This window comes from Rhinoderma darwinii, chromosome 6, assembly GCF_050947455.1.
Source record: "Rhinoderma darwinii isolate aRhiDar2 chromosome 6, aRhiDar2.hap1, whole genome shotgun sequence".
Taxonomy (NCBI): domain Eukaryota; kingdom Metazoa; phylum Chordata; class Amphibia; order Anura; family Rhinodermatidae; genus Rhinoderma; species Rhinoderma darwinii.
In genome coordinates, this window is record NC_134692.1 from 111087424 (window position 1) to 111112860 (window position 25437).

Consider the following 25437-nt stretch of genomic DNA (forward strand, 5'->3'; position numbering starts at 1 on the left):
GCGGGACGAGTTGTATTTTGTAATTGCACCATTTTTAGATGCTTACAATATATTGATTAACTTTTATTAACTTTATTTTAGGAGAGAATTGAAAATAAGCAGCTATTCCAGCATTAATTTTCACGTTATAAATTTATGCCCTTTACTATGCAGCATAAATAACATGTTACCTTTATTCTACGGGTCGGCACGATTACGAGGATACCAAATATGTAAAGGTTTTATATGTTTTCCTATGTTTGCACAATAAAAACCCTTTTAGAAAAAAATTACTTGTTTTTGCATCGCCGCGTTCCAAGAGCCGTCATTTTTTTATTTTTCCGTCGATGTGACCGTATGTGGGCTTGATTTTTGCGGGCCAATGCGTAGTTTTCATTAGTACTATTTTGGGGTACATAGGACTTATAGATTAACTTTTATTTTATTTTTTATGGGGGGAATGGGAGAAAAGAGAGAATTTTGCCGTTGTTTTTTGCGGGTTTTTTGGACGCCGTACATCCGGCGGTTTCATTAATGTGTTCATTTTATTGGTCAAGTTGTTATGATCGCGGGGATACCATATATGTGTATGTGTTATTTGTTTTGACACTTTTACTGAATAAAACCACTTTTTGGGCAAAAAAAGTAGTTTTATTTGATTTTGACTGTAATTATTTTATTTTTTTTCAACAAACTTTATTTAACTGATTGACATTTTTTTTTTAAGTCCCACCAGGGGACTTCACTATGCGATGTGCCGATCGCATATATAATGCTTTGGTATACTTAGTATACCAAAGCATTATTGCCTGTCAGTGTAAAACTGACAGGCAACCTGTTAGGTCATGCCTCCGGCATCGCCAAACAGGCAGTTGCGGAAGACAGACCTGGGGGTCTTTGTTAGACCCCCGGCTGTCATGGAAACCCGACGGCGACCCGCGATTTGTTTGCGGGGGCGCCGATCGGGTGACAGAGGGAGCTCCCTCCCTCTGTCAAACACATTAGATGCCGCTGTCACTATTGACAGCGGCATTTAATGGGTTAAACTGCCGGAATCGGAGCGCGCTTTGATTCCGGCAGTTGCAGCAGGAGCCAGGCTGTGTATAACAGCCGTGCTCCTGCCGCTGATCGCGTGGGTACACTGGCAGTACCCGCGCCATCACAGGACGGATATATCCGTCCTCCTGCGCGAACTAGCAGCTGCTGAGGACGGATATATCCGTCCTTCGGCGTTAAGGACAACGGTCAATGTGTTTTGAGTGCGCCATCTATTGGGAAAACGTGGGCATTGCAGGGAAAGGGGAAAAAAAAGGAGGTTTTTACTATGATTTGGACAAGTTCGGCGGGCCGGATTAAAAAGCCTAACGGGCCGTATGTGGCCCGCGGGCCGTAGTTTGCCCATGTCTGCTCTAGAGTAAGGGGTGGAGAATAATTAATTAAGAGATCTTTTAAGTTTTCTGAAAGGCCTCGGCGGAGCTGACTACGAAGTGCAGCATCATTTCATTGAGCAGAAATAGACCGTCGTCTGAACTCAGAACAATATTCCTCGACAGGACATAGTCTTTGCTGGAGAGACAACTTCTTGGCCTCCAATACTGCAGTGACATCTGGTTCTCCATAAATTAAACCCAGGGCCACAAAGAAGGTTTCCACAGAAAAAAGTTCTGAGGCATCAGGCCCCAATGAAAAGGCTTTGTGTAGTAAATAGATACTTCTACAGCCTCCCATTGAGTCCGCATGCTCTGTTTACATTGTTACTTCCGGGTATGTCAGCTGACAGCCGGGAGTCACATGGTTTAGCATCATGGATGTGCTGGGCCAGTGTGATTGGCTGTTTGATGTATGCTGCCGGAGCCAGGGGGCGGAGTATTCAGTTCATAGTGACTCAGAGTCCCAGAGTGAAGCATGCCGCTGACATCTATGCGTGCATGCTTCCGTGTTGTGCAGTAGAATATCTGCTGCTGAAGATATATCGCTGGCATCCTGGCCAGACTGACAGACCCCTAATGATAAGTATAGAAACGCGTAGGGTCGGGTGAAGTGAGGGAATTTTGCGTAGGGGGCAGTGGCATTGTTGTGCATCTGTACATTGGGAGAATCTGGTGCGGTTAACGCAGGCTCCTGTGTGAACGAGGGTCCAAACCACTGCTTTACCAATGTTATACGCTGATTCCATATTTTGATATCTCTGTTTACATACCCAGTCATTAAGGGTTCGCAAACGAACTAGGACTGGGAGTATTCTGTTTAATACGTTTTTAATACACGGTTGGGCTTTTCACAGTGGAGATTGTACCCCTGTTTTTAGATAGCTATGAAATTAAAATGATACATTTTACTAATTTATCACTTCAGTGAATTTACCAATGAAAAGGCCCAGGTTTGAGGATCACGCTGCAAGAGTGAAATGACAACACCCACTTGCTGTTGCTCAGCTCCTGAGGAGATAGGTCTCAGACAAAATATAAAACGACTGGAGTGACTGCTCGGGCCTGCGCAGTTTCATGCTGTTGAACCTTTACAGCCAAACCTTATACCAACTGAGTCAGATCTTGCATTTGTTCCACCAGGGCTTTCATAGGTTTCATTGTGGAAACAATAATATAGATGGGCTTGGGAATATGTTATGGAATTGCAATTTGAGCGATTTTCCAAAGGCTGCTGGAGAGTGTCGGGAGAGAGCATGCACATAAGACCACAACCTCGAATCCGTCACAACTCTGATCGACAGTATCTAAGGCGACCCTAAGTTGTTCGCCAGAGCCGACCGCAAGGTGGGATGGTCTTTGCTGCTTAGGACCCAGGTTATCTTAGCAGAGTTCAGCATTGGATAGGAGGTGCAATGCAGACTAACCTGAGCAGGAAACCAGACAGCCGGAGGTTAACAGAAATTCCAAATCAGAAGGCAAGCGGATATCAGGGAAAGCAAAAGATTAAAACCAGCTGGGAACGCATAATCCAAGTCAGCAAACAAGGGGTTAATGAGAGACAAGCCGATTTCAGTTTCCAAAAGGTCCAGAAGTAAGAAGTGCACGGAGTGTCAGAAGCTTGATCAAGATACCAGAAGACAGGAACATTCACAAGCAAAGACAGGTATAAATACAACCTCACAGATGATTGGCAGAAGGACAGAGAAGAGAGATGGGCTCAAGGAAAAAGAGGAACCACCCTAGACAAGTTGTCATAGCGACCTTAATGGAACAGGTGTTTTCCTAACAAGAAGACTTCTAGGTTTGACAGGTCGAGTATCAGGGTATGTGCACACGATAGCTGCCTTTTACGTCTGAAATTACAGACTGTTTTCAGGAGAAAACAGCTCCGTCGTTTCAGACGTAATTGCTCCTACTTCGCATTGTGCGAGGCGTCTTTGACGGCTGTAAATTTGAGCTGTCCTTCATTGAATTTAATGAAAAAAGGCTCAAATTACGTCAAAAGAAGTGTCTAGCACTTCTTTGACGAGGCAGTCATTTTACGAGTCGTCGTTTGACAGCTGTCAAACGACGACGCGTAAATTACAGGTTGTCGGCACAGTACGTCGGCAAACCCATTCAAATGAATGGGCAGATGTTTGCCGACGTATTGTAGCCGTATTTTCAGGCGTAAATCGAGGCATAAAACGCCTCGTTTACGCCTGAAAATAGGTTGTGTGAACCCAGCCTCAGTAAGAAAGCCACTGCTAAGATTGCAAAATAAAAATAAAAGACTTGCCTGGGCCAAGCAGCAACTCCAGTGGACTACAGTCTTTGGCACATCACGCAGCGTTTTTATATGTCGTCGAGTACGTGACAGGATGCTTCCTCAGTGTGTGACACTAACTGTTAAACATGGAGGAGGGAGTGTGATGGTCTGAGGCTCTTTTGCTGGATCCAGAGTTGGCAACTTGCACAGGGTTACTAGCACACTGGACAAAAAGCGCTACCCCAGCATTTTAATGCGGCATGCAATACCCTCTGGTGTACGCCTACTTAGTCAGGGGTTTATGTTACAGCAAGACAATGATCCAAAACATACTTTTAGGTTATGTCAAAACTACCTATGAAGACAAGAAGAAGCCGGCAGGCTTCAAAGAATGGAATGGCCTGCACAGTCTCCAGACTTGAACCCCATTGAGCTTGTTTGGGATGAACTGGACAGAAGGGTGAAAGCAAAGCAACCTACAAGTGCAGCACATTTGTGGGATCTTCTGGAACAATGTTGGGAAGAAATTTCTGAACAATATTTGAATGCAATTGTAGAAAGAATGCCTCAATTGTGTAAAGCTGTTATATCAGCTAGGGGTGGCTACTTTGAAGAGTCAAAAATCTAGATTTAATTTGTTGAAACAAAGTTAATCCATTATTTTTATTCATCTTAACTTGTTTATTTCTTCTATGATTTCATTTCAAAGTACATTTGAGATATTAAACTGGAAAAATTGAGGTGTTATAAAACTTTCTAACATTAGTTTATGTACAAAAAATTTTCATCAAGATTTTCTAGCATATAAAAGCATAGGCAAATAATGGTTATAAGTGGCAACAAATTTATGATACATTGAGAGACATTTGCATATGTGGAACAGCTTAGGCTTCGTTCACATCTGCGTTGTGGCATCCGATTTAGCGGAACCGTTGAAATTAAAGAAAACGGACAGACTGATTGATGCCAGACTGAATGCAACGGAAGGTATGTTTGTTTTTGACAGATCAGTTTATCGGATCCGTCAAAAAAACAGACTCTTTTCTTTCAGTTTGTGTCAGTTTGTCATCAGTTATATATGTGGTTAGGCCCTAACGGATCTGTTTTTATCTTTGCAACTTTCTTGATTTAAGTTTTAGTCTGCGCATGTGCAGAAAAAAACCGGATACGTTAAACGTAATGCATAACTGATACAAACGGATGGCATATCAGTTTGTACCCGTCATCCACTGACTTCAATGTTAAAAAAACCGGAAAGCTCCTTTCTGTCAGGTTTCCATCATTTTTGACGAAACAATAGCGCAGCAGACTACGATATTTCTTCTGTAAAAAAAAAACTTAAACCTGAGGGAACGGAGCCTGAGGGCCTGTTCACATCAGTGTTGCTTTCTGTTGAGGGGTTCTGTCTGAGGCTTCTGTAGGGGGAACCCCTCAACGGAATGGCAATTGGAAACCTTAGCTTCTGTTTGCATCACCATTGATCTCAACGGTGACAGAAACGTTGCTAATGGTTTCCGTTGGTCACCGTTGGACGGAGCCCCTCAATGGAAAGACAACGCTGATGTGAAAACAGCCTAACGAGCACAACTGGTCCAAAAATAAAACTCATTGAAATCAATGGGTTTTTTGATGGAAACGTTAACTTCCATTCTTGTGGTCCTCTTACGGATACGATAGAACGGAAGCCACAACGCAGATGTGAACGCAGCCTTAGAAAGAATTTTCTGAATGACCTTACAGCTGTGTGTATAGTTTAATGTTCTGACACATCATAAAAGCACATTATGGCCTTGTGCACTGTGTGAACAAGGACTATTAGTGTCAACAAGCTTACTCTCTATCCATTGTCCACAGCTATTTAACAGACAGTATATGAAACAATATTCTCGAATATACTTCTTGAGCTTTCATACAGCAAATAGAAACGTGGTCTAAAGCTTGTAGCTCCTGTATTAGGGTACAGTCACACGCAGCAGATTTTGTTGCAGAAATTTTCTGCGACTTAAAATCAGTTTCATTAATCTGAATCGGGTTGTTCAATGGTTGTTTGCTGCTAAATTTAAAGGAACTCTGTCACCAGTTCATTAATTCACTATATCCTAACTAATCTAATAGGTGCTTTGCTGCTGATAACTACAGTGTGATTTGTTTTAAAAAAACGTTTATTATTTGCAAAGTTATGAGCATTTTTCTAAATATGCTAATGTAGATCTAATAGCCAAATAGGAGGGGACTCTTTATTTTCAATCTGGGCATGTAATGTTTTCTGTATGACGCTGTCCAATCAGCATACAGCTTCTCCCCCTTCCCTGCCCAGCAACAAAGTGTGATCATATAGTATACAGCTTCCATTCCCGACTGTGTATTCAACTGGCGATATCTCCGGTTGTGTCACAGCTAGAACTGTTTTCCTGATGTCATATGAAAGATTAAAATCTCATCTTTCATATGCCACCACAGTTCAAGGTGGTCCATAGCCCAAGATATTGCTGTTTGAAGTGATCCCCCTTCCCTCCAGTCTCCGTCTCTCACGCTGTGTGAAGCAGCTTCATGCTGATAGGACAGCGTCAGAGGCTGTGAGAAGGCTCCATCTCAGGAGAATTGCTGCAGTTACCACCCACTTGTCTAATAAAGGCTAATTTACATATTTAGAAAAATGCTCATAACTTTGCAAATAATAAGAGTTTTTTAAAACAAAACACACTGTAGTTATCAGGAGGAAAGCGCCTATTAGATTAGTTAGGAGATAGGGAATTGATAAACTGGTGACAGAGTCCCTTTAAGTTTAGCAGCGAGTAAAGAAGAAGGAAGGGGCTAAGCATGTGCTCCTATCTCTCTTTTCAACACTGTTACGTAAAGTGACTTCTAATTGTCAGCAGCGTTACCTTGGGCATTGAGTTTATTTGCAGCTTCTAGGACTCAGGATTTTGCTGTCCCCGTAAAAAAAGTATTATATTATATATATTAGAAGTACTTTAGTTATGTGCTACTGGTGACAGCAGAAAAGATTTCAGTCTTGTAGTTTTGCAATTGTTGGAGAAAAATTAATTCTTAAGGACGTTTAAATGTAATTTTTTGGCACCTCTTTAGAAAAAAACAACTTACTTTTTAAGACAATACAGAGTATGTTTAAAAAAAAAAAAACATAGAAAACCCTTTACCTCGGCTTTGGCAACATTCTCTCCACATCCTTGGTAGGATAAACTTAGACTTTGGTTTACTGTAGATAGGACAAAATGTCCTAACCTTTCTAGTGTTCTGTTAAGCTTTACATAAGTATCCACTGTAGCCAAATACTTGGAATCCATGCTAGCGCCGAGCTCTATTCCTTTTTCTTCAGAACTTCCTAAGAAAAACATAAAATTGAACACTGTGCAGTGTCGTTTGGATTTGCTTTAATGAACTTTGAGAGAAAAATATTTTTCAAGCATTATCTGACCGTACCAAGTTTAGCAGAAGATAAAATATATTATGTCACAGTATGTAATAGGTGAGAACACTGTCACCTCCAACAGCAACATAATGTTCTATTCTTTCAATTCTTTGAAAAACTATTTTATAGACTCATTCTTGGCAGTTCTAAATCAGATAAAGCTGTCATTTGCCTGACAGCAAAACATTATGTGCCATAAATTTGGCGTTGCCTTTTAAAATGCTGTAAAGATCACCTGCTATAAAAGCGAGTCTAAACGAAGAAGTGAATAAATAAATAAACAACAACAAAGAGTACAAAGCTAAAATAAATAATCTTGTAGAAAGCTGGCAGAGAAGACAGGTCCATCTTCTCCTGGTCCACGACGTCTTTGTCTTTGGCTATAGGGGACTTCCATGTAATCAGGGGTGAATCTTAGAGGTACAGAGGTAGCAGTCAGACCCGGGCCCTAGGTGCTGAAAGGGACCCAAAGGCCCCTCTATCACATAAGAAGATACCAGTTTTATAAATGGACACTGTAGGTGAGGGGCCCTGTTACAGATTTTGTATTGGGCCCAGGAGCTTCAGGTTATTTCTCTGCATGCACTAGTACTGTAGGGGGCGAAGGAGAGGCAATGGATGACTCCTAGGACACATATGGAAGACTTGCTTTATTTTTTACATTTGAACTACAATAATGGACAATAGTTCCTTGAATTCAATGCAATACAAGTATATTTTCACACCAATATCCTCAATTACTATCTCATCTGAGTCAAGACGCAGCCTGCAGTAAATATTTCTGCTCACCTTTCACAAATTCATCCTATTTGTCCCCAAGTGGTGGTACTCATTATTACAACATTAACGATCATTTTTTTAAGTTTTTTAAAAAGGGGTTATCCTGCCAAAAATAATCTTACTGATGCACACCTTTGATTTGAATGTCTATTTGTTTAGAGTAGTGTGTTAGAAATTAAATAGCTTGAGAGGCATCAAAGCAGTTCAGGATCTGCAAATTTTGGGAATTGGTGGGGGCCCGAGTTCAGAGGCTTCACCAATGTAGCCTTCAGATTTGTCTTTATGGCATGACAGAATATAGATTTTCCTTTTAAGTTGGAATAGTACTATACTCTATACACATGTGGCAATATCACTGTAAATTGCATGAGAGTATAGGGGGATCACATACATCACAAAGATGTTGGGATTGGCAAATCATTTGTAAATTAAGTCAACTAAAGCCAAAAGCAGTTAATTCAAATTCAACCTAATTTAATTGTTCATCGCAGGAATGAAATACTGTACCTGGCACATGTTGTCCAAATTTCAGTTGAAAACATCTGTGTTCACTGGAAGCACTCACAATCCAACTGTCATTGTCATGAAACGTCCCTTGTAGCAGGAGTTGCCATAGTGCAGGAGATGACATGTATTTCCCATTAAAACCAAGCTGAACTGCAGCTGATGCATTTAACTGTAATGTAGAATATTTAGGAAAAAAATTACCAGCCCTGCAGGTTCCGCCAAGCTGGCCAGTGCTCCTTGTCATTTTCATTTTTCCAATATGGCACTGTCCTGACTGCCCAAACCCTTAATTTCCCCTTTACACAAGAACAACATTCACCATTGCTAGTATTAAAAGACAACTCCAGCCATACAAGAAATTTTAGGCTAGACTGCAAATAATCACACACTGCCATCTCCCATGTCATTCTCACTGGGTAAGGAAGAACTGAAATGGAGGGAAAAGGTAGTCACTGGTGAATTTCATGTGGTTAAGTATCAGTATTTGTCAGGGAATTAAATGTATCAGTGAAACCTTGTTACCCCATGTAAATTCTGCAGGTACAAGTACTGCGGACAGGGCGACAACCCACAAAAGACCCCTAGACCTCAGTTTCTTGTATTCTTGTAAATCGGAGATTGTCCAGTGAAATCTGAATGGTCTTCATTGACTGGAGTTTTCTTTTAAACTGATAAGTTTGCAACTGGATTCACACAGGCCGGAAATATATGGATTTTCGGCAGGGTTTCCACAACATTTCCACAGTGTCTGTGTTGTGTGGATTTTACTCCAGATTTTGCCCCGTATACAGTGAAATCCGCAATGAACGTCCACAACAGATTGACCATGCTGATTTGACAATTTACAGTATACTCTAATTTCCGTGCAGAATTTTTTAGGACCATATGCATGAGATTTTTAAAATATCATCCACTTGTCTTCAACAGTCTTCCACTGTGGATTTTCTGCCCACAAATCCGGATAGAAAATACACAACAAATCCGCTATGTCTGCATGGGCCTACCTGTAAGTTTAGTGAATAATTCTGTGTTTGACTCTCCCCATGACCATGCAAGACCAAAGCCAATATCGCATCATCCTTCTCATCTGGAGAGATGCTTAGCTGAATCTTTGATTGTAAAACTTCTTCCTTGCCAAGATGATGGCTTCCAGACAAAACAATCGGCTAAAAATAAAATGCACAAAAATTATACTGAAAGAAAGAAGAATGAAAATTTGTGCAATTGCAGTAATAAAAAGGCAGACTTACATGTGGAATATCACAGACTTCCAGCTTCAGGATGTGGTTCATGGTGTCCATGTAATTCGTGTCTATTTTAGTCAAAATATGTTGTTTGCTACAGCCAACTACAAAGACGTTTTCGAATGTGGCTTCTAGCTGGAGACTGTGAGGATCCAATGTGTTATCTCTCTACAGAATTTAAAGAAAAAAAAATCCAATCATTAAACAAAAAGATACCCATGTGGAATTAATCATAAAAATAATAAATATCAAAACAGTTAAAAGTTCAAAAATAACAAACACACAAATGCAAAGTTTTTCCACTTGTATATGCCCTCTTTCTATTGTATTCCTCTAGTGCCGCAAGTCTCAAACATTGCCTGAATCTCTAAACTTCAGTGGTTTTAACTAAGTAGAAGAGGCCAAACTAAACTGAACGTACGAGGCACCGTTAAGCCAAGAGTAACCTTGGAGACACTTTGTTCAAATAGGTTGAAAATTCTGTGCGGATATATTTCTTAATATATCTTTATAGCCAGGGGCGTAACTAGGAAAGACTGGGCCCCATAGCAAACTTTTTATTGCCCCCCCTCCCCCACACACACCCCTGTAAATCGTGCCACACAACCCCGTTGTAGGTAGTGCCACACTCTCCCTAGTAGATAGTGCCACACAGAGCCCCCTTGAAGATTGTGCCACACACCTCCTTGTAGATAGTGCCACACACCTCCTTGTAGATAGTGCCACACAGTCCCCCTTGTAGATAGTGTTACACCCCCCCCCCCCATTGTAGATAGTGCCACAAACCCCTTGTAGATAGTGCCACACAGCCCCCATTGTAGATAGTGCCACACACAGCCTCGTAGATAGTGCCACACACACCCTCGTAGATAGTGCCACACACACCCTTGTAGATAGTGCCACACAGCCCCTTGTAGATACTGCCCCCTGAACCTCCTCAGCAGCCCATGAGACGTCGAAATGGGACCCTTGCGTAGGCGGGTGTGATATAGTGATGTGGCCTGCAGCCTAGTGAATGGCAGCACCCTGCTTCACCATAGTATTCAATTGTATCTGAGTCATAAAGACACAGATACAATTGAATGTGGCAGTCGCCCAGGGCCCCGGATGCCCGATGAAGCAACGCCACCGGGCATGAGGGGGCCGGACGACGTGGACCTCCTCATGCGTCGGGCCCCATAGCAGCCGCTATGGCTGCTATAGTGGCAGATCCACCACGGTTTATAGTGGCCGGAGCTTTGTTTTTTGATGCAGAGCTCAAAATCCCCTACATAGATATAGATCTAAAAGATAAGATGCTGGCTACCTGTAGCCGCCACTAGAAGACGCTTAGGATACTTATTTACATTAAAGGGGTTATCCGGGATTTTAAAATTGATAGCCTGTCCTTAGGATACGCCATCAATATTAAATTAGTGGAGGTTCGACTCTCGGCGCCCTGTCACCGATCAGCTGTTTAAAGTGGCTGCGGCGCACATGTGTTCACTTGAATGGTACAGCACTGCAATACTTTGCATAGTCGCTCCGAAAGTTTACAACTACAAATGAAAAATAAATCCATGTAAACAATGAAGAGGCTGCAACACTCATAGGAGCGCTGCAGACCCTTCAAACAATTGATCAGCAAGGGTGCTGGGAGGGCAATGCCCTTATATAATGATATTATCAGAATTGTTCCCTTAACAGCATTGTTGATAATACAGCATGGCAATGGTTGGTAACTCAAATTCCAGCAGATTGCCAGATCTTTTTTGTGAAACCTCATTAACCAGTATTATGTACGATAAGAATACTAGTCTCCAGAATTGCTCTCTTATTGGTGTACTTTGTGGACTGTGAAACACAAAAACAGATAAAGCTTAAGTGCAGTCATTTGTTTAAAATAGCTTGTAGAGAATTACCTCAGCGTAAACGAAAAAAAATAACAATGAGACAGATTTATTAAACTATCAAAGATTAAGACTTAGATTAGCACAAATGTAAACCAGGCAGTCTGATGTCGAGCCAAATTTATCACGGTGACGCACGCTGTAAGATACAGTTGATGAAACTCGCTAGACATTTTTCTTTATACCAACTCTTGGTTGGCTTCGTTTTTCGTACATTGGCACATAAGCCACACCCCTTTCCTACTAAGCTACAGCCCCTTTTCTAGACTCTTTTTAAAAATGTCTAGTGAGGCGCAAACATCTGTTAATTAATTGAATTATACCAAAATTTGGAGAATTTGTCAACACATTCTAGATACAGACAATTTAGTAAATTTGCCCCTATGTTTTTTTTATTTAAAAGTTGCTTTTTACCATTGTCTTATCATGGCTGTGACCTGAAATGAATGGGAATTCTATTTGGAGGAATATCCATTGCTAGCTTACAGGATGCATGTGTTCTATCATGTGGATATCTATTTCAGTGTATGAATGCTTCTTTTAGTCTAATCCAAGAAGTCACAGGATTCGAAGGGGCACCACAATTGGGGTAACATACACAACATTGACAGTGATAGAGAATGGAGAGAGAAAGTACGAGTCTCTGTGTACTTGTATTCATGTGGGTAATTAATTGACTAGGAGGCTCTGATCCATAGGAAGGACAGCTCTGGAGCACAAACTACTGCTCTATAGTAAAATTATGTGTAGTCTAAAAGTATCAAAGCATGTTAAATGTTATTATTTAGGCACATCTTTTCTCTGTTCTGCAGGGATAAAAGTTAATGTTTAGTAAAGTAGCATTGCAGTTTGGAAAATAGAAAGGAAAACTCCACTTTTAAGTGACATAAATGACAATGACCGAGCATGGAAGCGGTCTGCTCCACACAAATCTATGCGAGATACAGCAATGGCCATCAATTAATACAACTGCGCCATACTGCAGTCATCCACCGGAAGAGGTACAGGGGCTTTAGCGATTTCAAGCTCTCAATATAACTAGTATTATGTGCATAGAGCTTACAGCGGGCAGGCAAAACAGGAACATGCAGCAGTAGTTATTATTGCATGTAATGTTAAGGAAATATAATGTATGGAGCACAGTTAAAGAAGCTCTGTCACGAGATTATAAATGCCCTATCTCCTACATAATCTGATTGGCGCTGTAATGTAGATAACAGCAGTGGTTTTTATTTAGAAAAACAATCATTTTTTAGCAAGTTATGAGCAATTTTAGATTAATGCAAATTAGTTTCTTAATAGACAACTGGGCGTGTTTTTACTTTTTACTAACTGGGCGTTGTACAGAGGAGTGTATGAGGCTGACCAATCAGTGACTAATCAGCGTCATACACTTCTCATTGTTACAGCCCAGCTTCTTTTACTACACAATCACGCTGTAATAATGGGCTGAAACAATGAGAAGTATATGACGCTGATTGGTCACCGATTGGTCAGCATCATACACTGCTCTGTACAATGCCCACTTGGTCAAAAGTAAAAACACACCCAGTTGTCTATTAAGTAACTAATTAGCATAAATCTAAAATTGCTCATAACTTGCTAAAAAATTATAGTTTTTCTAAATAAAAACCACTGTTGTTATCTACATTACAGCGCCGATCAGATTATATAGGAGATAGGGCACTTATAATCTGGTGACAGAGCCTCTTTATTTCTTTCACTCTGGCCTCACAAATGCAAGTTTTAATGTCCCTAGTATGTAAATGGACTACAATGCATCCGGTTTACTAGTTATAAAAATTTGCTAAAGTTTAACTAATTCAGAATTCTGCTGGTTTCCTGTAAACAGGAAGCCGTGCATTGTGAAAGCTCAGATCACAGTGATACAGTTAGAGATAACCTGTTAGGTCACATGTCTGACAGCCAAGTAGAGCTTAACTGCAGTCTGTCTCCAAGAGCAACAAGCAGAATATTGAACACATTTTGAAAACAACTATGTATATGAATGGCGAGAACATTAAATAACTCAAAATTAACACAAACACAGTAAAGCTAAATATTCACAAAGTTATATAACATTATATGCAGGTTAAAATTTAGAAATTGCGCTTCGGGGTAAGGCAGGTCAATTTAGATCTGCCCTGCAGCTTGTTCACAGTTAAAATTTCCTTATATTTTCTCTATGACTCTTTATTTCACATATGTATACACTGACAATTATGTACAACTCATTGCCCTAACTTACAGCATTTTATTTTTTAAAGCTTGATTGTTAAAATACACAAGTACTGATCGAACAATCAGTAAAGATATCTTTAAAAAAAAAAAGTCAACTAATGTCTCTTAGCTTTTTTGGGTTTCAGGCCCACCCTAAATACATATCATACCTAGGGGCTAAAATCACTCCATCATTAAACACTCTATATAACCATAACTGCCCTTCCCTCATTAAACAACTAACAACAGATTTGTGTACTTGGAACAAAAAATCTCTCTCCTGGGTGGGCCGTATCAACTCGGTGAAAATACACCACCCAAACTATGATGTCTTCCTATCCCCCTAAGCTCCAAAGTTATAAAGAATCTCCAAAAATCATCCCTTAATTAATTTGGTCTCACAAACAGCAACGAAACAGAGAAAAAAAATATGTAGTACGATAAGAGACTAGGAGGTATGCCAGTACCACACCTATATCAATATCATAATGTGCCACGATTGATAGTAATAAATGCAGGATCCAAGGCTACACTTTGGGTCATTAATGAATCCTCCCTCCTCAGGCCACAATATACAGAGTGTCTTCAGGAATAAATGCTCACTACCACCAAATCTGAAGAGAGACACACCTCTTACTCATCACTCTGTGGTTCTTTGGAGGCAATAGATACAACAATACCGTTTTTCTAGTGACACTTCACCAATGACAAAAATAATCCCCAATACAGCTTTTTCCTCAAACCTCCAGCCCTTTTAATTCGCTGGTGGTCATCTAGAGGAATAGTCACATATAAACAGTTCACAATAGGGAAAAAACGTATAACTGCACAATAGTATGCAGAGAAACACAAACTTCCTCCTGACTTTAAACTTCATCAAATACTGCACTTCCTCCGCTCTATCACGAACACACAAGACCTCCACTCGTCTACCTCATTTGAACTTCAGTGTCACCTATCAATCCTGGTCATATTTCTATTATGTACTCTACAATTAATCAACCTCCGTTAGATACCCAACTATTTTTAAGTGGGAACAAGATCTTGATATTCAGTTCTCACTACAAAAATGGCGACACTGTTCCACCACAATATCCAAAGGCAGCCATCAGGTTACACTAGCTGAATCTTCTATCAAAATATTACATAGATCTTACCTGGTTCCTACTAGAGTCCATCATCTAAATCCCACTTCCTCTCTGCTATGCTTTAGAGAATGCTGGTGCCCTGACCTCGGATCCACAGTATATATATGGTGGATGTTTCCCAATGTAGCTTTCTTTTGGTCACAAATCTGCCTCCTCATTGTAGGGAAACATCCATTTTATTCCACAAGAAACCATCCGTTCTCCTATTAGCTGACAAACCTTCCAGGTGCTCCAACCAAATTCACCAACTTTACCATTATATATGCATAGCGACAGAAATTCATATTGCATCAAAATGTAAACAAAATACACGCCATTCGCACTGACACTATAGAGGAATTTTTGAAGACCTGGCAGTCCTGGATCAGCTTTCTCCAAAGTCCGAACATTAAAATTTTGCTGAACCCTTGAGCCAAGATATATCACTTTCCAACAAAGGCCAAACTTCCCTTTTCATGTCATCTAATTGACTTGGGTCACTCCAACCCTCTTGTTCAATTACTGTTAGGCTGGATTCACACAAGCATGTTCGGTCCGTAAAGGACGGAACGTATTTCGACCGCAAGTCCCGGACCGAACACACTGCAGGGAGCCGGGCTCCTAGCATCATAGTTATGTACGACGCTAGGAGTCACTGCCTCTCCGTGGAACTACTGTCCCGTACTGAAAACATGATTACAGTACGGGACAGTTGTCCCGCAGCGAGGCAGGGACTGCTAGCGTCGTCCATAACTATGATGCTAGGAGCCCGGCTCCCTGCAGTGTGTTCAGTCCGGGACTTGCGGCCGAAATACATTCCGTCCTTTACGGACTGAACATGCTCGTGTGAATCCAGCCTTACTCAGTTATCATATAACTTGTGACTACTCAATCCGTTCAAAGATTGTGTAGATCCTTTGTTCTTGGCCTTTATTGTATGATTATCAACAACCCCCTGTGTGGAGAGCAATGGGCGATTATAACCAATACACTTTTAAAAAAAAAAACCTTTAGAAAAAACATTTGAAACAAATAAAAAAATAAAAAATAGGTCGAGTCAGACATAGAGACTCCAATGGCTGTGGTTAGAAGTCAAACATTAACCAAAGTATTAGTCCATGAACAAACGCTTTTCTATACCTGAAAATAATAGTGCAAATTAAGGTCAAACTGTCCTCAAGTTTTTGTCTGACTTTATTAAGGTTAATATGTGACACCACTTTCTGGCACAGAAATTCTTTGTGTTAAAAGTAAAACACCACTTCCTACGAAACACCACACCTTTTCAGCAGAACTTTATCTTCTCTACATTCAGTTATATTGAATTTGAATGAGCAGTACCTAACACAGAAACCTAATCCACTCAAAGCACCAAAACCAATAATGTTTTAACCTTTTAGTGACCAGCCTATTTTAGGCCTTAATGACCAAGCTATATTTTATGTTTTTCCATTGTCTCATTTAAAGAGCTATAACTTTTTTATTTTTGCGTCGACATAGCTGTATAAGGTCTTTTTTTTTTTTAGGGGTCAAGTTGTATTTTTTGATAGCACCATTTTGGGGTAAATATAATTTATTGATTAACTATTATTAACTTTTTTTGGGGGGGACATAAAAAAAACAGCAATTTTGCCACTCTTTTTTGCATCCTAAATTTACGCCATTTTATAAATAACACAATCATTTTATTCAGCGGGTCATTACGATTGTAACGATACCAATTTATATAGATTTTTCATGTTTTACTACTTTTACACAGTAAAACTTTTTTTTTAAAAATGATTTGTTTTTGTGTCTCCATATTTGAAGAGCCATAAGTTTTCTATTTTTCTGCCGATGCAGCTGTATGGGGCGTTTCCTTGCATTGCATTGTTTTTTTATTTTATTTTTTACGGCGTCGCCGAGCGGGTTAAATAATGTAAAAACCTCTGCCATGGCCTAGCAGGCAATAACTTAACGCCGACCTGGAGGCCTTTATTAGGCCACCGGCTGCCATAGAAGAGACCACTCTCTCCAAAACCACTCAGATGCGGCGTCGCTATTGTGCGCCGCATCTGATGGGTTAAACGGGCGAGATCAATACTATATCGATCTCGCCCGTTTGAGCAGGGATGTCCCCAGGGATTTAACGGCTCCCTGATCTGACCTTCCTCAGGGGTGTGTTTATTTCGATGCAGCACCGTGAAAGAATCTAAACCCTACACCAAAACATCCAACTACAAAGATAACTATATATATATATATATATATATATATATATATATATATAAATAAATACTTATACACACAGTATATATATATATGAGAATAAAAAAAAGGCAGCGAAACAGCACTCAAAGTGAAGTGATTTATTCACCAGACAGTCTGCAACGTTTCACCTTCTCAATGAAGGCATTTTCAAGTTTAAAAATGGCTTCATTGAGAAGGTGAAACGTTGCAGACTATGTAAGGTGAATAAATCATTTCATTTTGAATGCTGCTTTGCTGCCTTTTTTTGATTATCATATGAGGAGAGGTCACTCCTTTTCAGAAGCTTAGCACCAGACAATTTTGGTAATTTTTCACTGTGCTGCTCCACCACCTGTTTATATATTATATATATATATATACATACAGAGCAGCTGTATCTCAAGAAGTAAAAATTATTTTTAAGAAAAACTATTTATAAAGTCTCTCTAATCAAAAAATAATAATAATAATAATAATAAAAAAAATGCAATTCAAAGGTTTACATAGTCTTTAAGTTTATTGCTCGAATCCATTGATTTAATGAGCATTGGCAGCTTTAATGTAGCCATCTAATCAGGCACTGCAAAACAGGATTTATATAAAGCTTAGGCCTCATGCACACGACCGTAGCCATGTGCATGGCTGTGATTTTCGGGTCGGCAGGGGGCGAAGTGTCACCCACAAGCCGCCCGCATTTCGCGGGCTGTGCACATGGCCGCGGCCATTATTTGCTTTGAGCCTGGACTGCAGAACACGGACGTAATAAGACTTGCCTGTTCTTTCTGCGGTCCGGGCTCCTGGCCGTGTGCATGGCCCCATGGGAATGAATGGGGCCGCAATTCTCCCATGGATTTTCGGGGTAATTGCGGCCGCAAAAGCACGTTTGTGCCTAAGATAGAGGACTATTTATTTAATGTTTTCAGGCTAGGAAATATAACTTGAAAGCTATGTAAACATTTTTAGCCTCTTTTTTTTTTTTTAAATGTATGTGTATTGTGATTAAAAAATGTTTTGATAATTTACACGTAATTGACATTTATAAAAAAAAATGTCTTTACTTTTTGCCATGCAGCTTCTATGTATGCACTATAGTGTAAGCCGAGTATGCTGGACCTACGGCTTTGCTGACAGTGGCTTCTGCGTCTCTGACACACAGGATAACGCTACCACCAATCAGATCTAAGTTTAGACTGACGGATTTGGCTTTTGCGCGTGCTATGCAACTTCTATGTATAGTGAATACATAGAAGATGCATCGCAAAAAGTAAAGAACATTTTTGAAAAAAGTCAATTTGAAAAATGTTTTTAACCCATTTACACATAAATTTCATAAAAAAAAATAAAAGGCTTTACGTAGCCTTTTAGGCCCTAAACAGACCATTACACGGACATATGATTGTTCGTACAAACGCTTATTCCAATGACTGCCATGTGTGCACAGGGCAGCGATCAGATGGTGAACGAGCAAACGTGTATCGCCGCTAACACATGTGGCTTCTAGGATGATCCCTAAGGAACACATATGTGTTAGCGGCGATGCGCCTGGGATTCCTATTGCAGTTCACTTATCTACCAGGTTGTCTCATTCCACATTCATTTGTGTACAATACAACCTTTTTTGTTTGATTTGAGTTTTCAGACACCCCACTTGGATGCCACTTTATTTGTTGCACTTGCACTTTATTACCTCTCATTCAGATGGCATAATAAAGACTGATTAAATATAATTAGTTTTTAGGCTTTTGGTCATTGCTATATTTTGTCTATATATTTTACATGTGGTACACCAATATATTTGTATTTCTTCGATTATTTTTGATTTCCTAGACCTTACTTGTGCATGCACTGCAAGAGTACCTTCTTGGTATAGGGTATCCAAATCACTTTGTGTATCGTAAATGTTTTTTGGTTTTTTTTAAAAGAGTTTGTATATCTAAATGCGTGTTAACTAATAAAGAAGTGTTATTTTGATAATATGGAGTGTGGACAACTGATTTTATGTGTCGTCTTTCTCTTGGTCGTTGAAGTTGTTATAAAGACACAAATATAGCACCCCATTATCTATATTAGTGGTACCCACTATTTTGGATAATCGTTTGTCAGCTAATTGCAACTTTTATGCAGCCAGAAAATTGTCTGCTAGTCGGCAGAACATCTCCCCGTGTAAAAAGAGGATGTGCTGCCGACAAGATGAAAAACTTATGGAGACGTACGATGGTATTAATGATCGCTTGTCCCCATACTTCCAATCATTGCTCAATGTAAATGGAACAAATGAGCGCCAGTTGACATGCTATATTGTCGATCGACACTCATTAAATGGGTGGAATATTTGCCTGTGTAAAAGGACCTTTCGCTTGGAAAAAAAAAATGGATATTCCGTTTTTGGCAGGAATAACTCTTTGGATGTAGTTTACCTTGTACAGTAGACTTTGCACAATTTTTTTGTCATTCCACTTCAAGCTCACATTCTCGTGAAACATGTTTGATGTTCTCTCCAAATATCCACACATGTGAAGGTTTCTGGTGATCAGGATGTGCTGCATCTGTAGCAAGGAGTACATGATATGAATTATTACTGGAAATTCAGTAACATCTTCAATGAAAAGGAACTGCTAGGACAATAAACTATTTGAAAAGAAGGTTTGCTTTGTCACCCTCCTATGGTAGTATATGTGTAACATTTTGCCTATAATTCAAAATTCTTCGTACTGCAGAAAAAGACGTGTTGTGCATACTGCACATGAATATATTTTATGTTTTGTTGGAGGGACACGTAAATAAACTCTTGTATCTTGCTTCTCTGCTCGACTGCCCCCTCCTGTGCACAACATTTAATCACATAGGTGACCAAATCATGTCCTCCAACAAAATTAGCAACTTCTGTGTGGAATATACAGTAAGGGCTCAAGCAAAATGCAAAGCTGTGTGCACGAACCCTGTACAGTCGCACACAGAGTCTGTATTATAGTCCCATAGGCACTCCATATGGTATCATATCAAGGGACCATAGAACATGGATGCGTACATAATACGTACATAATAAGTATGAGCCCATGGCTATAGAAGTGATCTAATGCATACAAAGAACACAAGTTTGTCAAAAATTTATTTATTTACTTGAGGTCTGTGGTAAAAGCAAAATAAGTCCTTTTCCTCAGTTACATCGGTTGAAAAAATACACAAGTTCATGAATTTCAACCTTTCTCAATCAATTACCCGTCATTCATTGCTAGATTAGTTATAACCCTCAATGCCATTTGTCAGTAAATAATATTCTAGCCTTTTTTTTAATGCGGACATAGAATCTGCCATCACTACCTCTTGGGGTAGGGCGTTCTATAGTTTGACTACTCTAACTATAAAGAACCCTTTCCAATACTGATGTCTGAAATGTCTTTCTTCCACACGCAATGAATGTCCCCTGGTCCTTAGTAGAGTCCTTGGAAAGAACAGATTATGTGCTAGTTCCTCATTCATTCATTCATCATTCTGCCTCATTCCCTGACATTTTTTTTTAATTATAATCAGTTTATAAGAGTTGGGAACTAGGAGGATGGAAGTAGAATAATGGAACTCCATAAATGATAGACATGAACAGGTATTTTACATTAATGGAAATATTTGTATAATGGGCACGTTCTAACATGAGATTGTGTAGGTACTTATGAAATTAGAGTGGTTTTCCTTGGCAGGACATATGTTTTCTTTAGCTTCTATTACAAAGTAAACTCAGTCTATCTAAGCATGTAAGGATCAGTGTTGAAAAAAAAAAACAAATAAAACTATTTTCTCAAACATTTTTGTAATCTCATAGTTCATACCTGACCTGGTAAAATGTCCACACAGGCATTCCATACACTGGAGAAATTAGAAACCTTGTCCTCGAAGATGATTGTGATATTGACTGGAATGCCTTTATTCCAAGCAAGATGCATCTACAACACATAAGAGTACTGCGAGTGGTTAAGAGGAAACCATTCAAAAACAGAAATCAGTTATTATCTTTTTCAAATATACTCTAGACTTCTATGGGCACTGTTGCAGCAGTAACTACTTTGTGGGCACTGCTATGTGATTGGCATTATTTTATACTTTCTGCTTTGTGGCTGGCATAATAATATGGGTAGTTCTGTGTAGAGAAGCACAATAGTATAGGCAATGTTTTGTTGATTACATGATTGTGCTGGCACGGCACTTCTTTATGGTAACAACAGTTAAGAATATCTGTAAAGTGGCACTACTGTGTAATTACTATAAAAGACCTAGTGTGGGTATGGTCCGCTGTGTGCTGAGGTGGCGCCAGCTACTATGTTTTCATGATTGAGTGTTCTGAATGGCAGCTAGTATTATTGTAGTCCCCAAAATGCAGCCACCTGCCATAAAGTACTAAGTTGTATGTATTAATTTGTATCAATCCCTTTAAAGAGGGGTAAATATGTATGAAGTGAGAATGGAGACTGCAGGTGAGATGAAGCATTACATATCATCCATTGAAAAGAATGGGCCGTTCAAGAGCCATGTCCTTCAGAAGGAGAGCTGCCCTTTGTAAATGGCTCCAATGTGTAATGATAGGGGTAGGGAAACAGACAAGTGAGCCCTAATCTACCCACCACTCAGTCCCTGCCTACTCGCAACGACCCGCCCTAGGCGACGGGGTACAACTGGGCGACAGACAAACAAACAGGGGTACACAGAAGCTAAGGGAAATGGGGCAGTTGCCCACGGCAACACCGTGAGCAACAAGAGTAGTGAACGAGCCGAGTCAAACCAGGAGTGTACGAGGTACAAAACGCAGAGCAGAAGAGTAGTGAACAAGCCGAGTCAAACCAGGAGAGTACGAGGTACCAAACGCAGAGCAGGAGAGTAGTCAGTAAGCCAGGGTCAATATGAAGCAGGGACAAATAGTTCAAGAAGCTGCAGCAGGGCCAGGAAACCAAACGAGAAGAATCACAAGCAAGGAGGAACAGGAAAGGCAGGTATAAATAGACAGAGGACGGGAGCTAGCTCCGTCTGGCCAGGTTGCGATAGGCTCTCCCACTCCTAAGCCTGCCATCCTGAGTGGTGGAAGAAGGAGTCAGTCTCACAGACATAGAAGCAGGTGCAGACTGATTACCTATGGGCGTTGATACAGAAGCTGTGCCTGGCAGATCCTTTACAGTACCCCCCCTTTTATGAGGGGCCACCGGACCCTTTCTAAGTGAACCTGGTTTATTGGGGAAACTAAGGTGGAACCTCCTGACCAATATCCCAGCGTGAACATCCCGGGCTGGTACCCAAGTCCTCTCCTCATGCCCGTATCCTCTCCAATGTACCAGGTACTGGAGGGAGCCATGGACCATCCTGCTGTCCACAATCTTGGCCACCTCGAATTCTTTCCCCTCAGGGGTGAGAACAGGGACCGTAGGTTTCCTCGAGGGAGCCAAAGACGGGGAGCAGCATTTAAGGAGGGAGGCATGAAACACGTCGTGTACTCGAAAAGATGGGGGCAACTCCAGTCGGAAAGAGACAGGATTGAGGACTTCAATGACCTTGTACGGCCCTATAAACCGGGGAGCAAACTTCTTGGACGGGACTTTCAGGCGCAAATTTTTTGACGATAGCCACACCAGATTTCCAGACCATAAACAAGGGGTTAGCAGAACGTCTTCTATCTGCCGGAGTTCTTTGTATGCTCTGGGATGCCTCTAGGTTCTTCTGAACCTGGGCCCAGACTGTGCACAGTTCCCAATGAACGACCTCTACCTCGGGATTGTTAGAACTACCAGGTGAAACGGAGGAGAACCGTGGATTAAACCCAAAATTACAGAAAAAGGGGGAGACCCCTGACGAGTTACTGACCCGGTTATTAAGGGAAAATTTGCCGAGGGGAATGAATGAGACCCAATCATATTGACAGTCAGAGATAAAACACCTTAAATATTGTTCTAGAGACTGATTAGTCCTCTCAGTTTGGCCATTAGTTTCAGGATGGAAGGCAGAGGAGAAGGACAGATCAATCTCCAACTTTTTACAGAAGGCTCTCCAAAACAATGAAACAAATTGTACCCCTCTGTCAGAAACAATATTGACAGGGACCCCATGGAGACGCAGGCTGTGTTTGACAAACAAGGTAGCTAACTTCTTAGCATTGGGTAGTTTCTTGAGGGGCACAAAGTGGCACATCTTACTGAAGCGGTCTACTACCACCCACACCACCGACTTGCCTTGAGATGGAGGCAGATCGGTGATAAAATCCATGGTGATATGGGTCCAAGGTCTCTGGGGAATGGGCAAAGAACGTAGTAAGCCCGCTGGTCGGGACCTGGGAGTCTTGGACCTAGCACAAACTTCACAAGTGGCGACGTAGGCCTTAACGTCTTTAGGCAACCCAGGCCACCAATAGTTTCTGGCAATGAGGTGCTTGGTACCCAGGATGCCTGGATGACCAGATAGTGCGGAGTCATGATTTTCCCTAAGTACCCTTAGCCGGAATTGCAGGGGAACAAACAGCTTGTTCTCAGGAAGGTTCCCGGGAGCTGAACCTTGATCAGCCGCAATTTCAGAGACTAAATCAGAATCAATAGAGGAAATGATTATACTTGGAGGCAAAATACAAGCAGGATCTTCCTCCGAAGGAGGGCTGGCCATGAAGCTACGCGACAGTGCATCAGCCTTAATATTTTTAGACCCAGCCCTATAGGTAACCAAAAAGTTGAATCTGGTAAAAAATAACGCCCATCGAGCTTGTCTCGGGTTTAGCGTCCGGGCAGATTCTAGGAAAACCAGATTCTTGTGGTCGGTAAGGACCGTTATCTGGTGCCTAGCCCCCTCCAGGAAGTGGCGCCACTCTCAAATGCCCATTTAATGGCTAAGGGTTCGCATTTGCCAATATGATAGTTACTCTTAGTGGGCGAAAACTTCCTGGAGAAGTAGGCACAGGGACGGAGATGGGTGAGGGACCTGGCACCCTGGGACAAGACAGCCCCCACTCCCACCTCGGATGCGTCAACCTCCACGATAAATGGCTCCATTTGGTTGGGCTGAACCAGTCCTGGGGCCGAGATAAAGCACTTCTTAAGGACCTCAAAAGCCTGGACAGCCTCAGGAGGCCAGTGGAGGAGATCGGCACCTTTGCGAGTGAGATCCGTAAGAGGCTTAGCGATGACCGAGAAATTAGCAATAAATCTCCTGTAATAATTTGCGAACCCCAGGAAGCACTGTAATGCCTTCAGGGAGGCAGGTTGGACCCATTCCGCCACAGCCTGGACCTTGGCGGGGTCCATGCGGAATTCATGAGGAGTGAGGATTTGACCAAAAAATGGTATCTCCTGCAGCCCAAACACACATTTTTCAGTCTGTCATCAAGGTACACTACAAGAAATATCCCCAGGTAGTCTCTTAAAATCTCATTTATGAAATTCTGGAAGACCGCGGGAGCATTACACAACCCAAAGGGCATGACGAGGTATTCGAAATGACCTTCGGGCGTGTTAAACGCAGTCTTCCACTCATCCCCCTCTTTGATGTGGATAAGGTTATAAGCCCCCAGTAGATCAAACTTAGAGAACCATTGGGCCCCCTGAACCTGATTAAAGAGATCAGGAATTAAAGGAAGGGGATACTAGTTCCTCACAGTGACCTTATTCAGGTTTCGGTAGTCAATGCATGGCCTAAGACCACCATCCTTCTTCCCTACGAAGAAGAAGCCAGCACCTACCGGAGAAGTAGAGGGGCGAATGTAACCCTTGGGCAAGCATTCCTGGATATACTCTCTCATGGCTTCACGTTCGGGACAAGAGAGATTAAATATCCTACCCTTAGGGAGCTTAGCTCCTGGTACCAAATCGATTGCACAATCATATTCTCTATGAGGAGGTAACACTTCGGAGGCCTCCTTAGAGAAAACATCAGCGAAGTCCTGAGCAAACTCAGGTAGTGTGTTCACCTCCTCAGGGGGAGAAATAGAATTAACAGAAAAACATGACGTTAAGCATTCATTACCCCATTTGGTAAGATCCCCAGAATTCCAGTCAAACGTGGGATTATGCAACTGCAACCAGGGAAGGCCTAAAACCAAATCGGACGATAATCCCTGCATTAACAGTACAGAGCACTGCTCCAAATGCATGGAGCCAACAAGGAGTTCAAAAACAGGGGTATGCTGTGTAAAATAACTATTAGCAAGAGGAGTGGAGTCGATACCCACTACCGGGACAGGTTTAGGCAAATCAATCAAAGGCATAGCTAGAGACATAGCAAATTCCACAGACATGATATTAGCAGAAGACCCTGAATCCACGAAGGCACTGCCGGTAGCAGACCTACCACCAAAAGAGACCTGAAAGGGAAGCAAGATTTTATTACGTTTC

The 25437-nt window shown here is 41.2% G+C and overlaps 1 protein-coding gene across 1 annotated transcript in view; it reads right to left on the reverse strand.

Annotated features, from left to right (window-relative positions):
* Positions 1 to 25437, reverse strand: part of LOC142655659 (uncharacterized) — a 235042-nt gene that overhangs the window by 49930 nt on the left and 159675 nt on the right. Inside the window, exons 42-47 of the mRNA XM_075830110.1 lie at positions 20911 to 21024; positions 19504 to 19632; positions 9628 to 9789; positions 9382 to 9543; positions 8378 to 8546; positions 6819 to 7003 (exon numbers count right to left, since the gene is read on the reverse strand). Of these exons, the coding sequence (XP_075686225.1) occupies positions 6819 to 7003; positions 8378 to 8546; positions 9382 to 9543; positions 9628 to 9789; positions 19504 to 19632; positions 20911 to 21024 (921 nt within the window). The remainder of the gene's footprint in view (positions 1 to 6818; positions 7004 to 8377; positions 8547 to 9381; positions 9544 to 9627; positions 9790 to 19503; positions 19633 to 20910; positions 21025 to 25437) is intronic.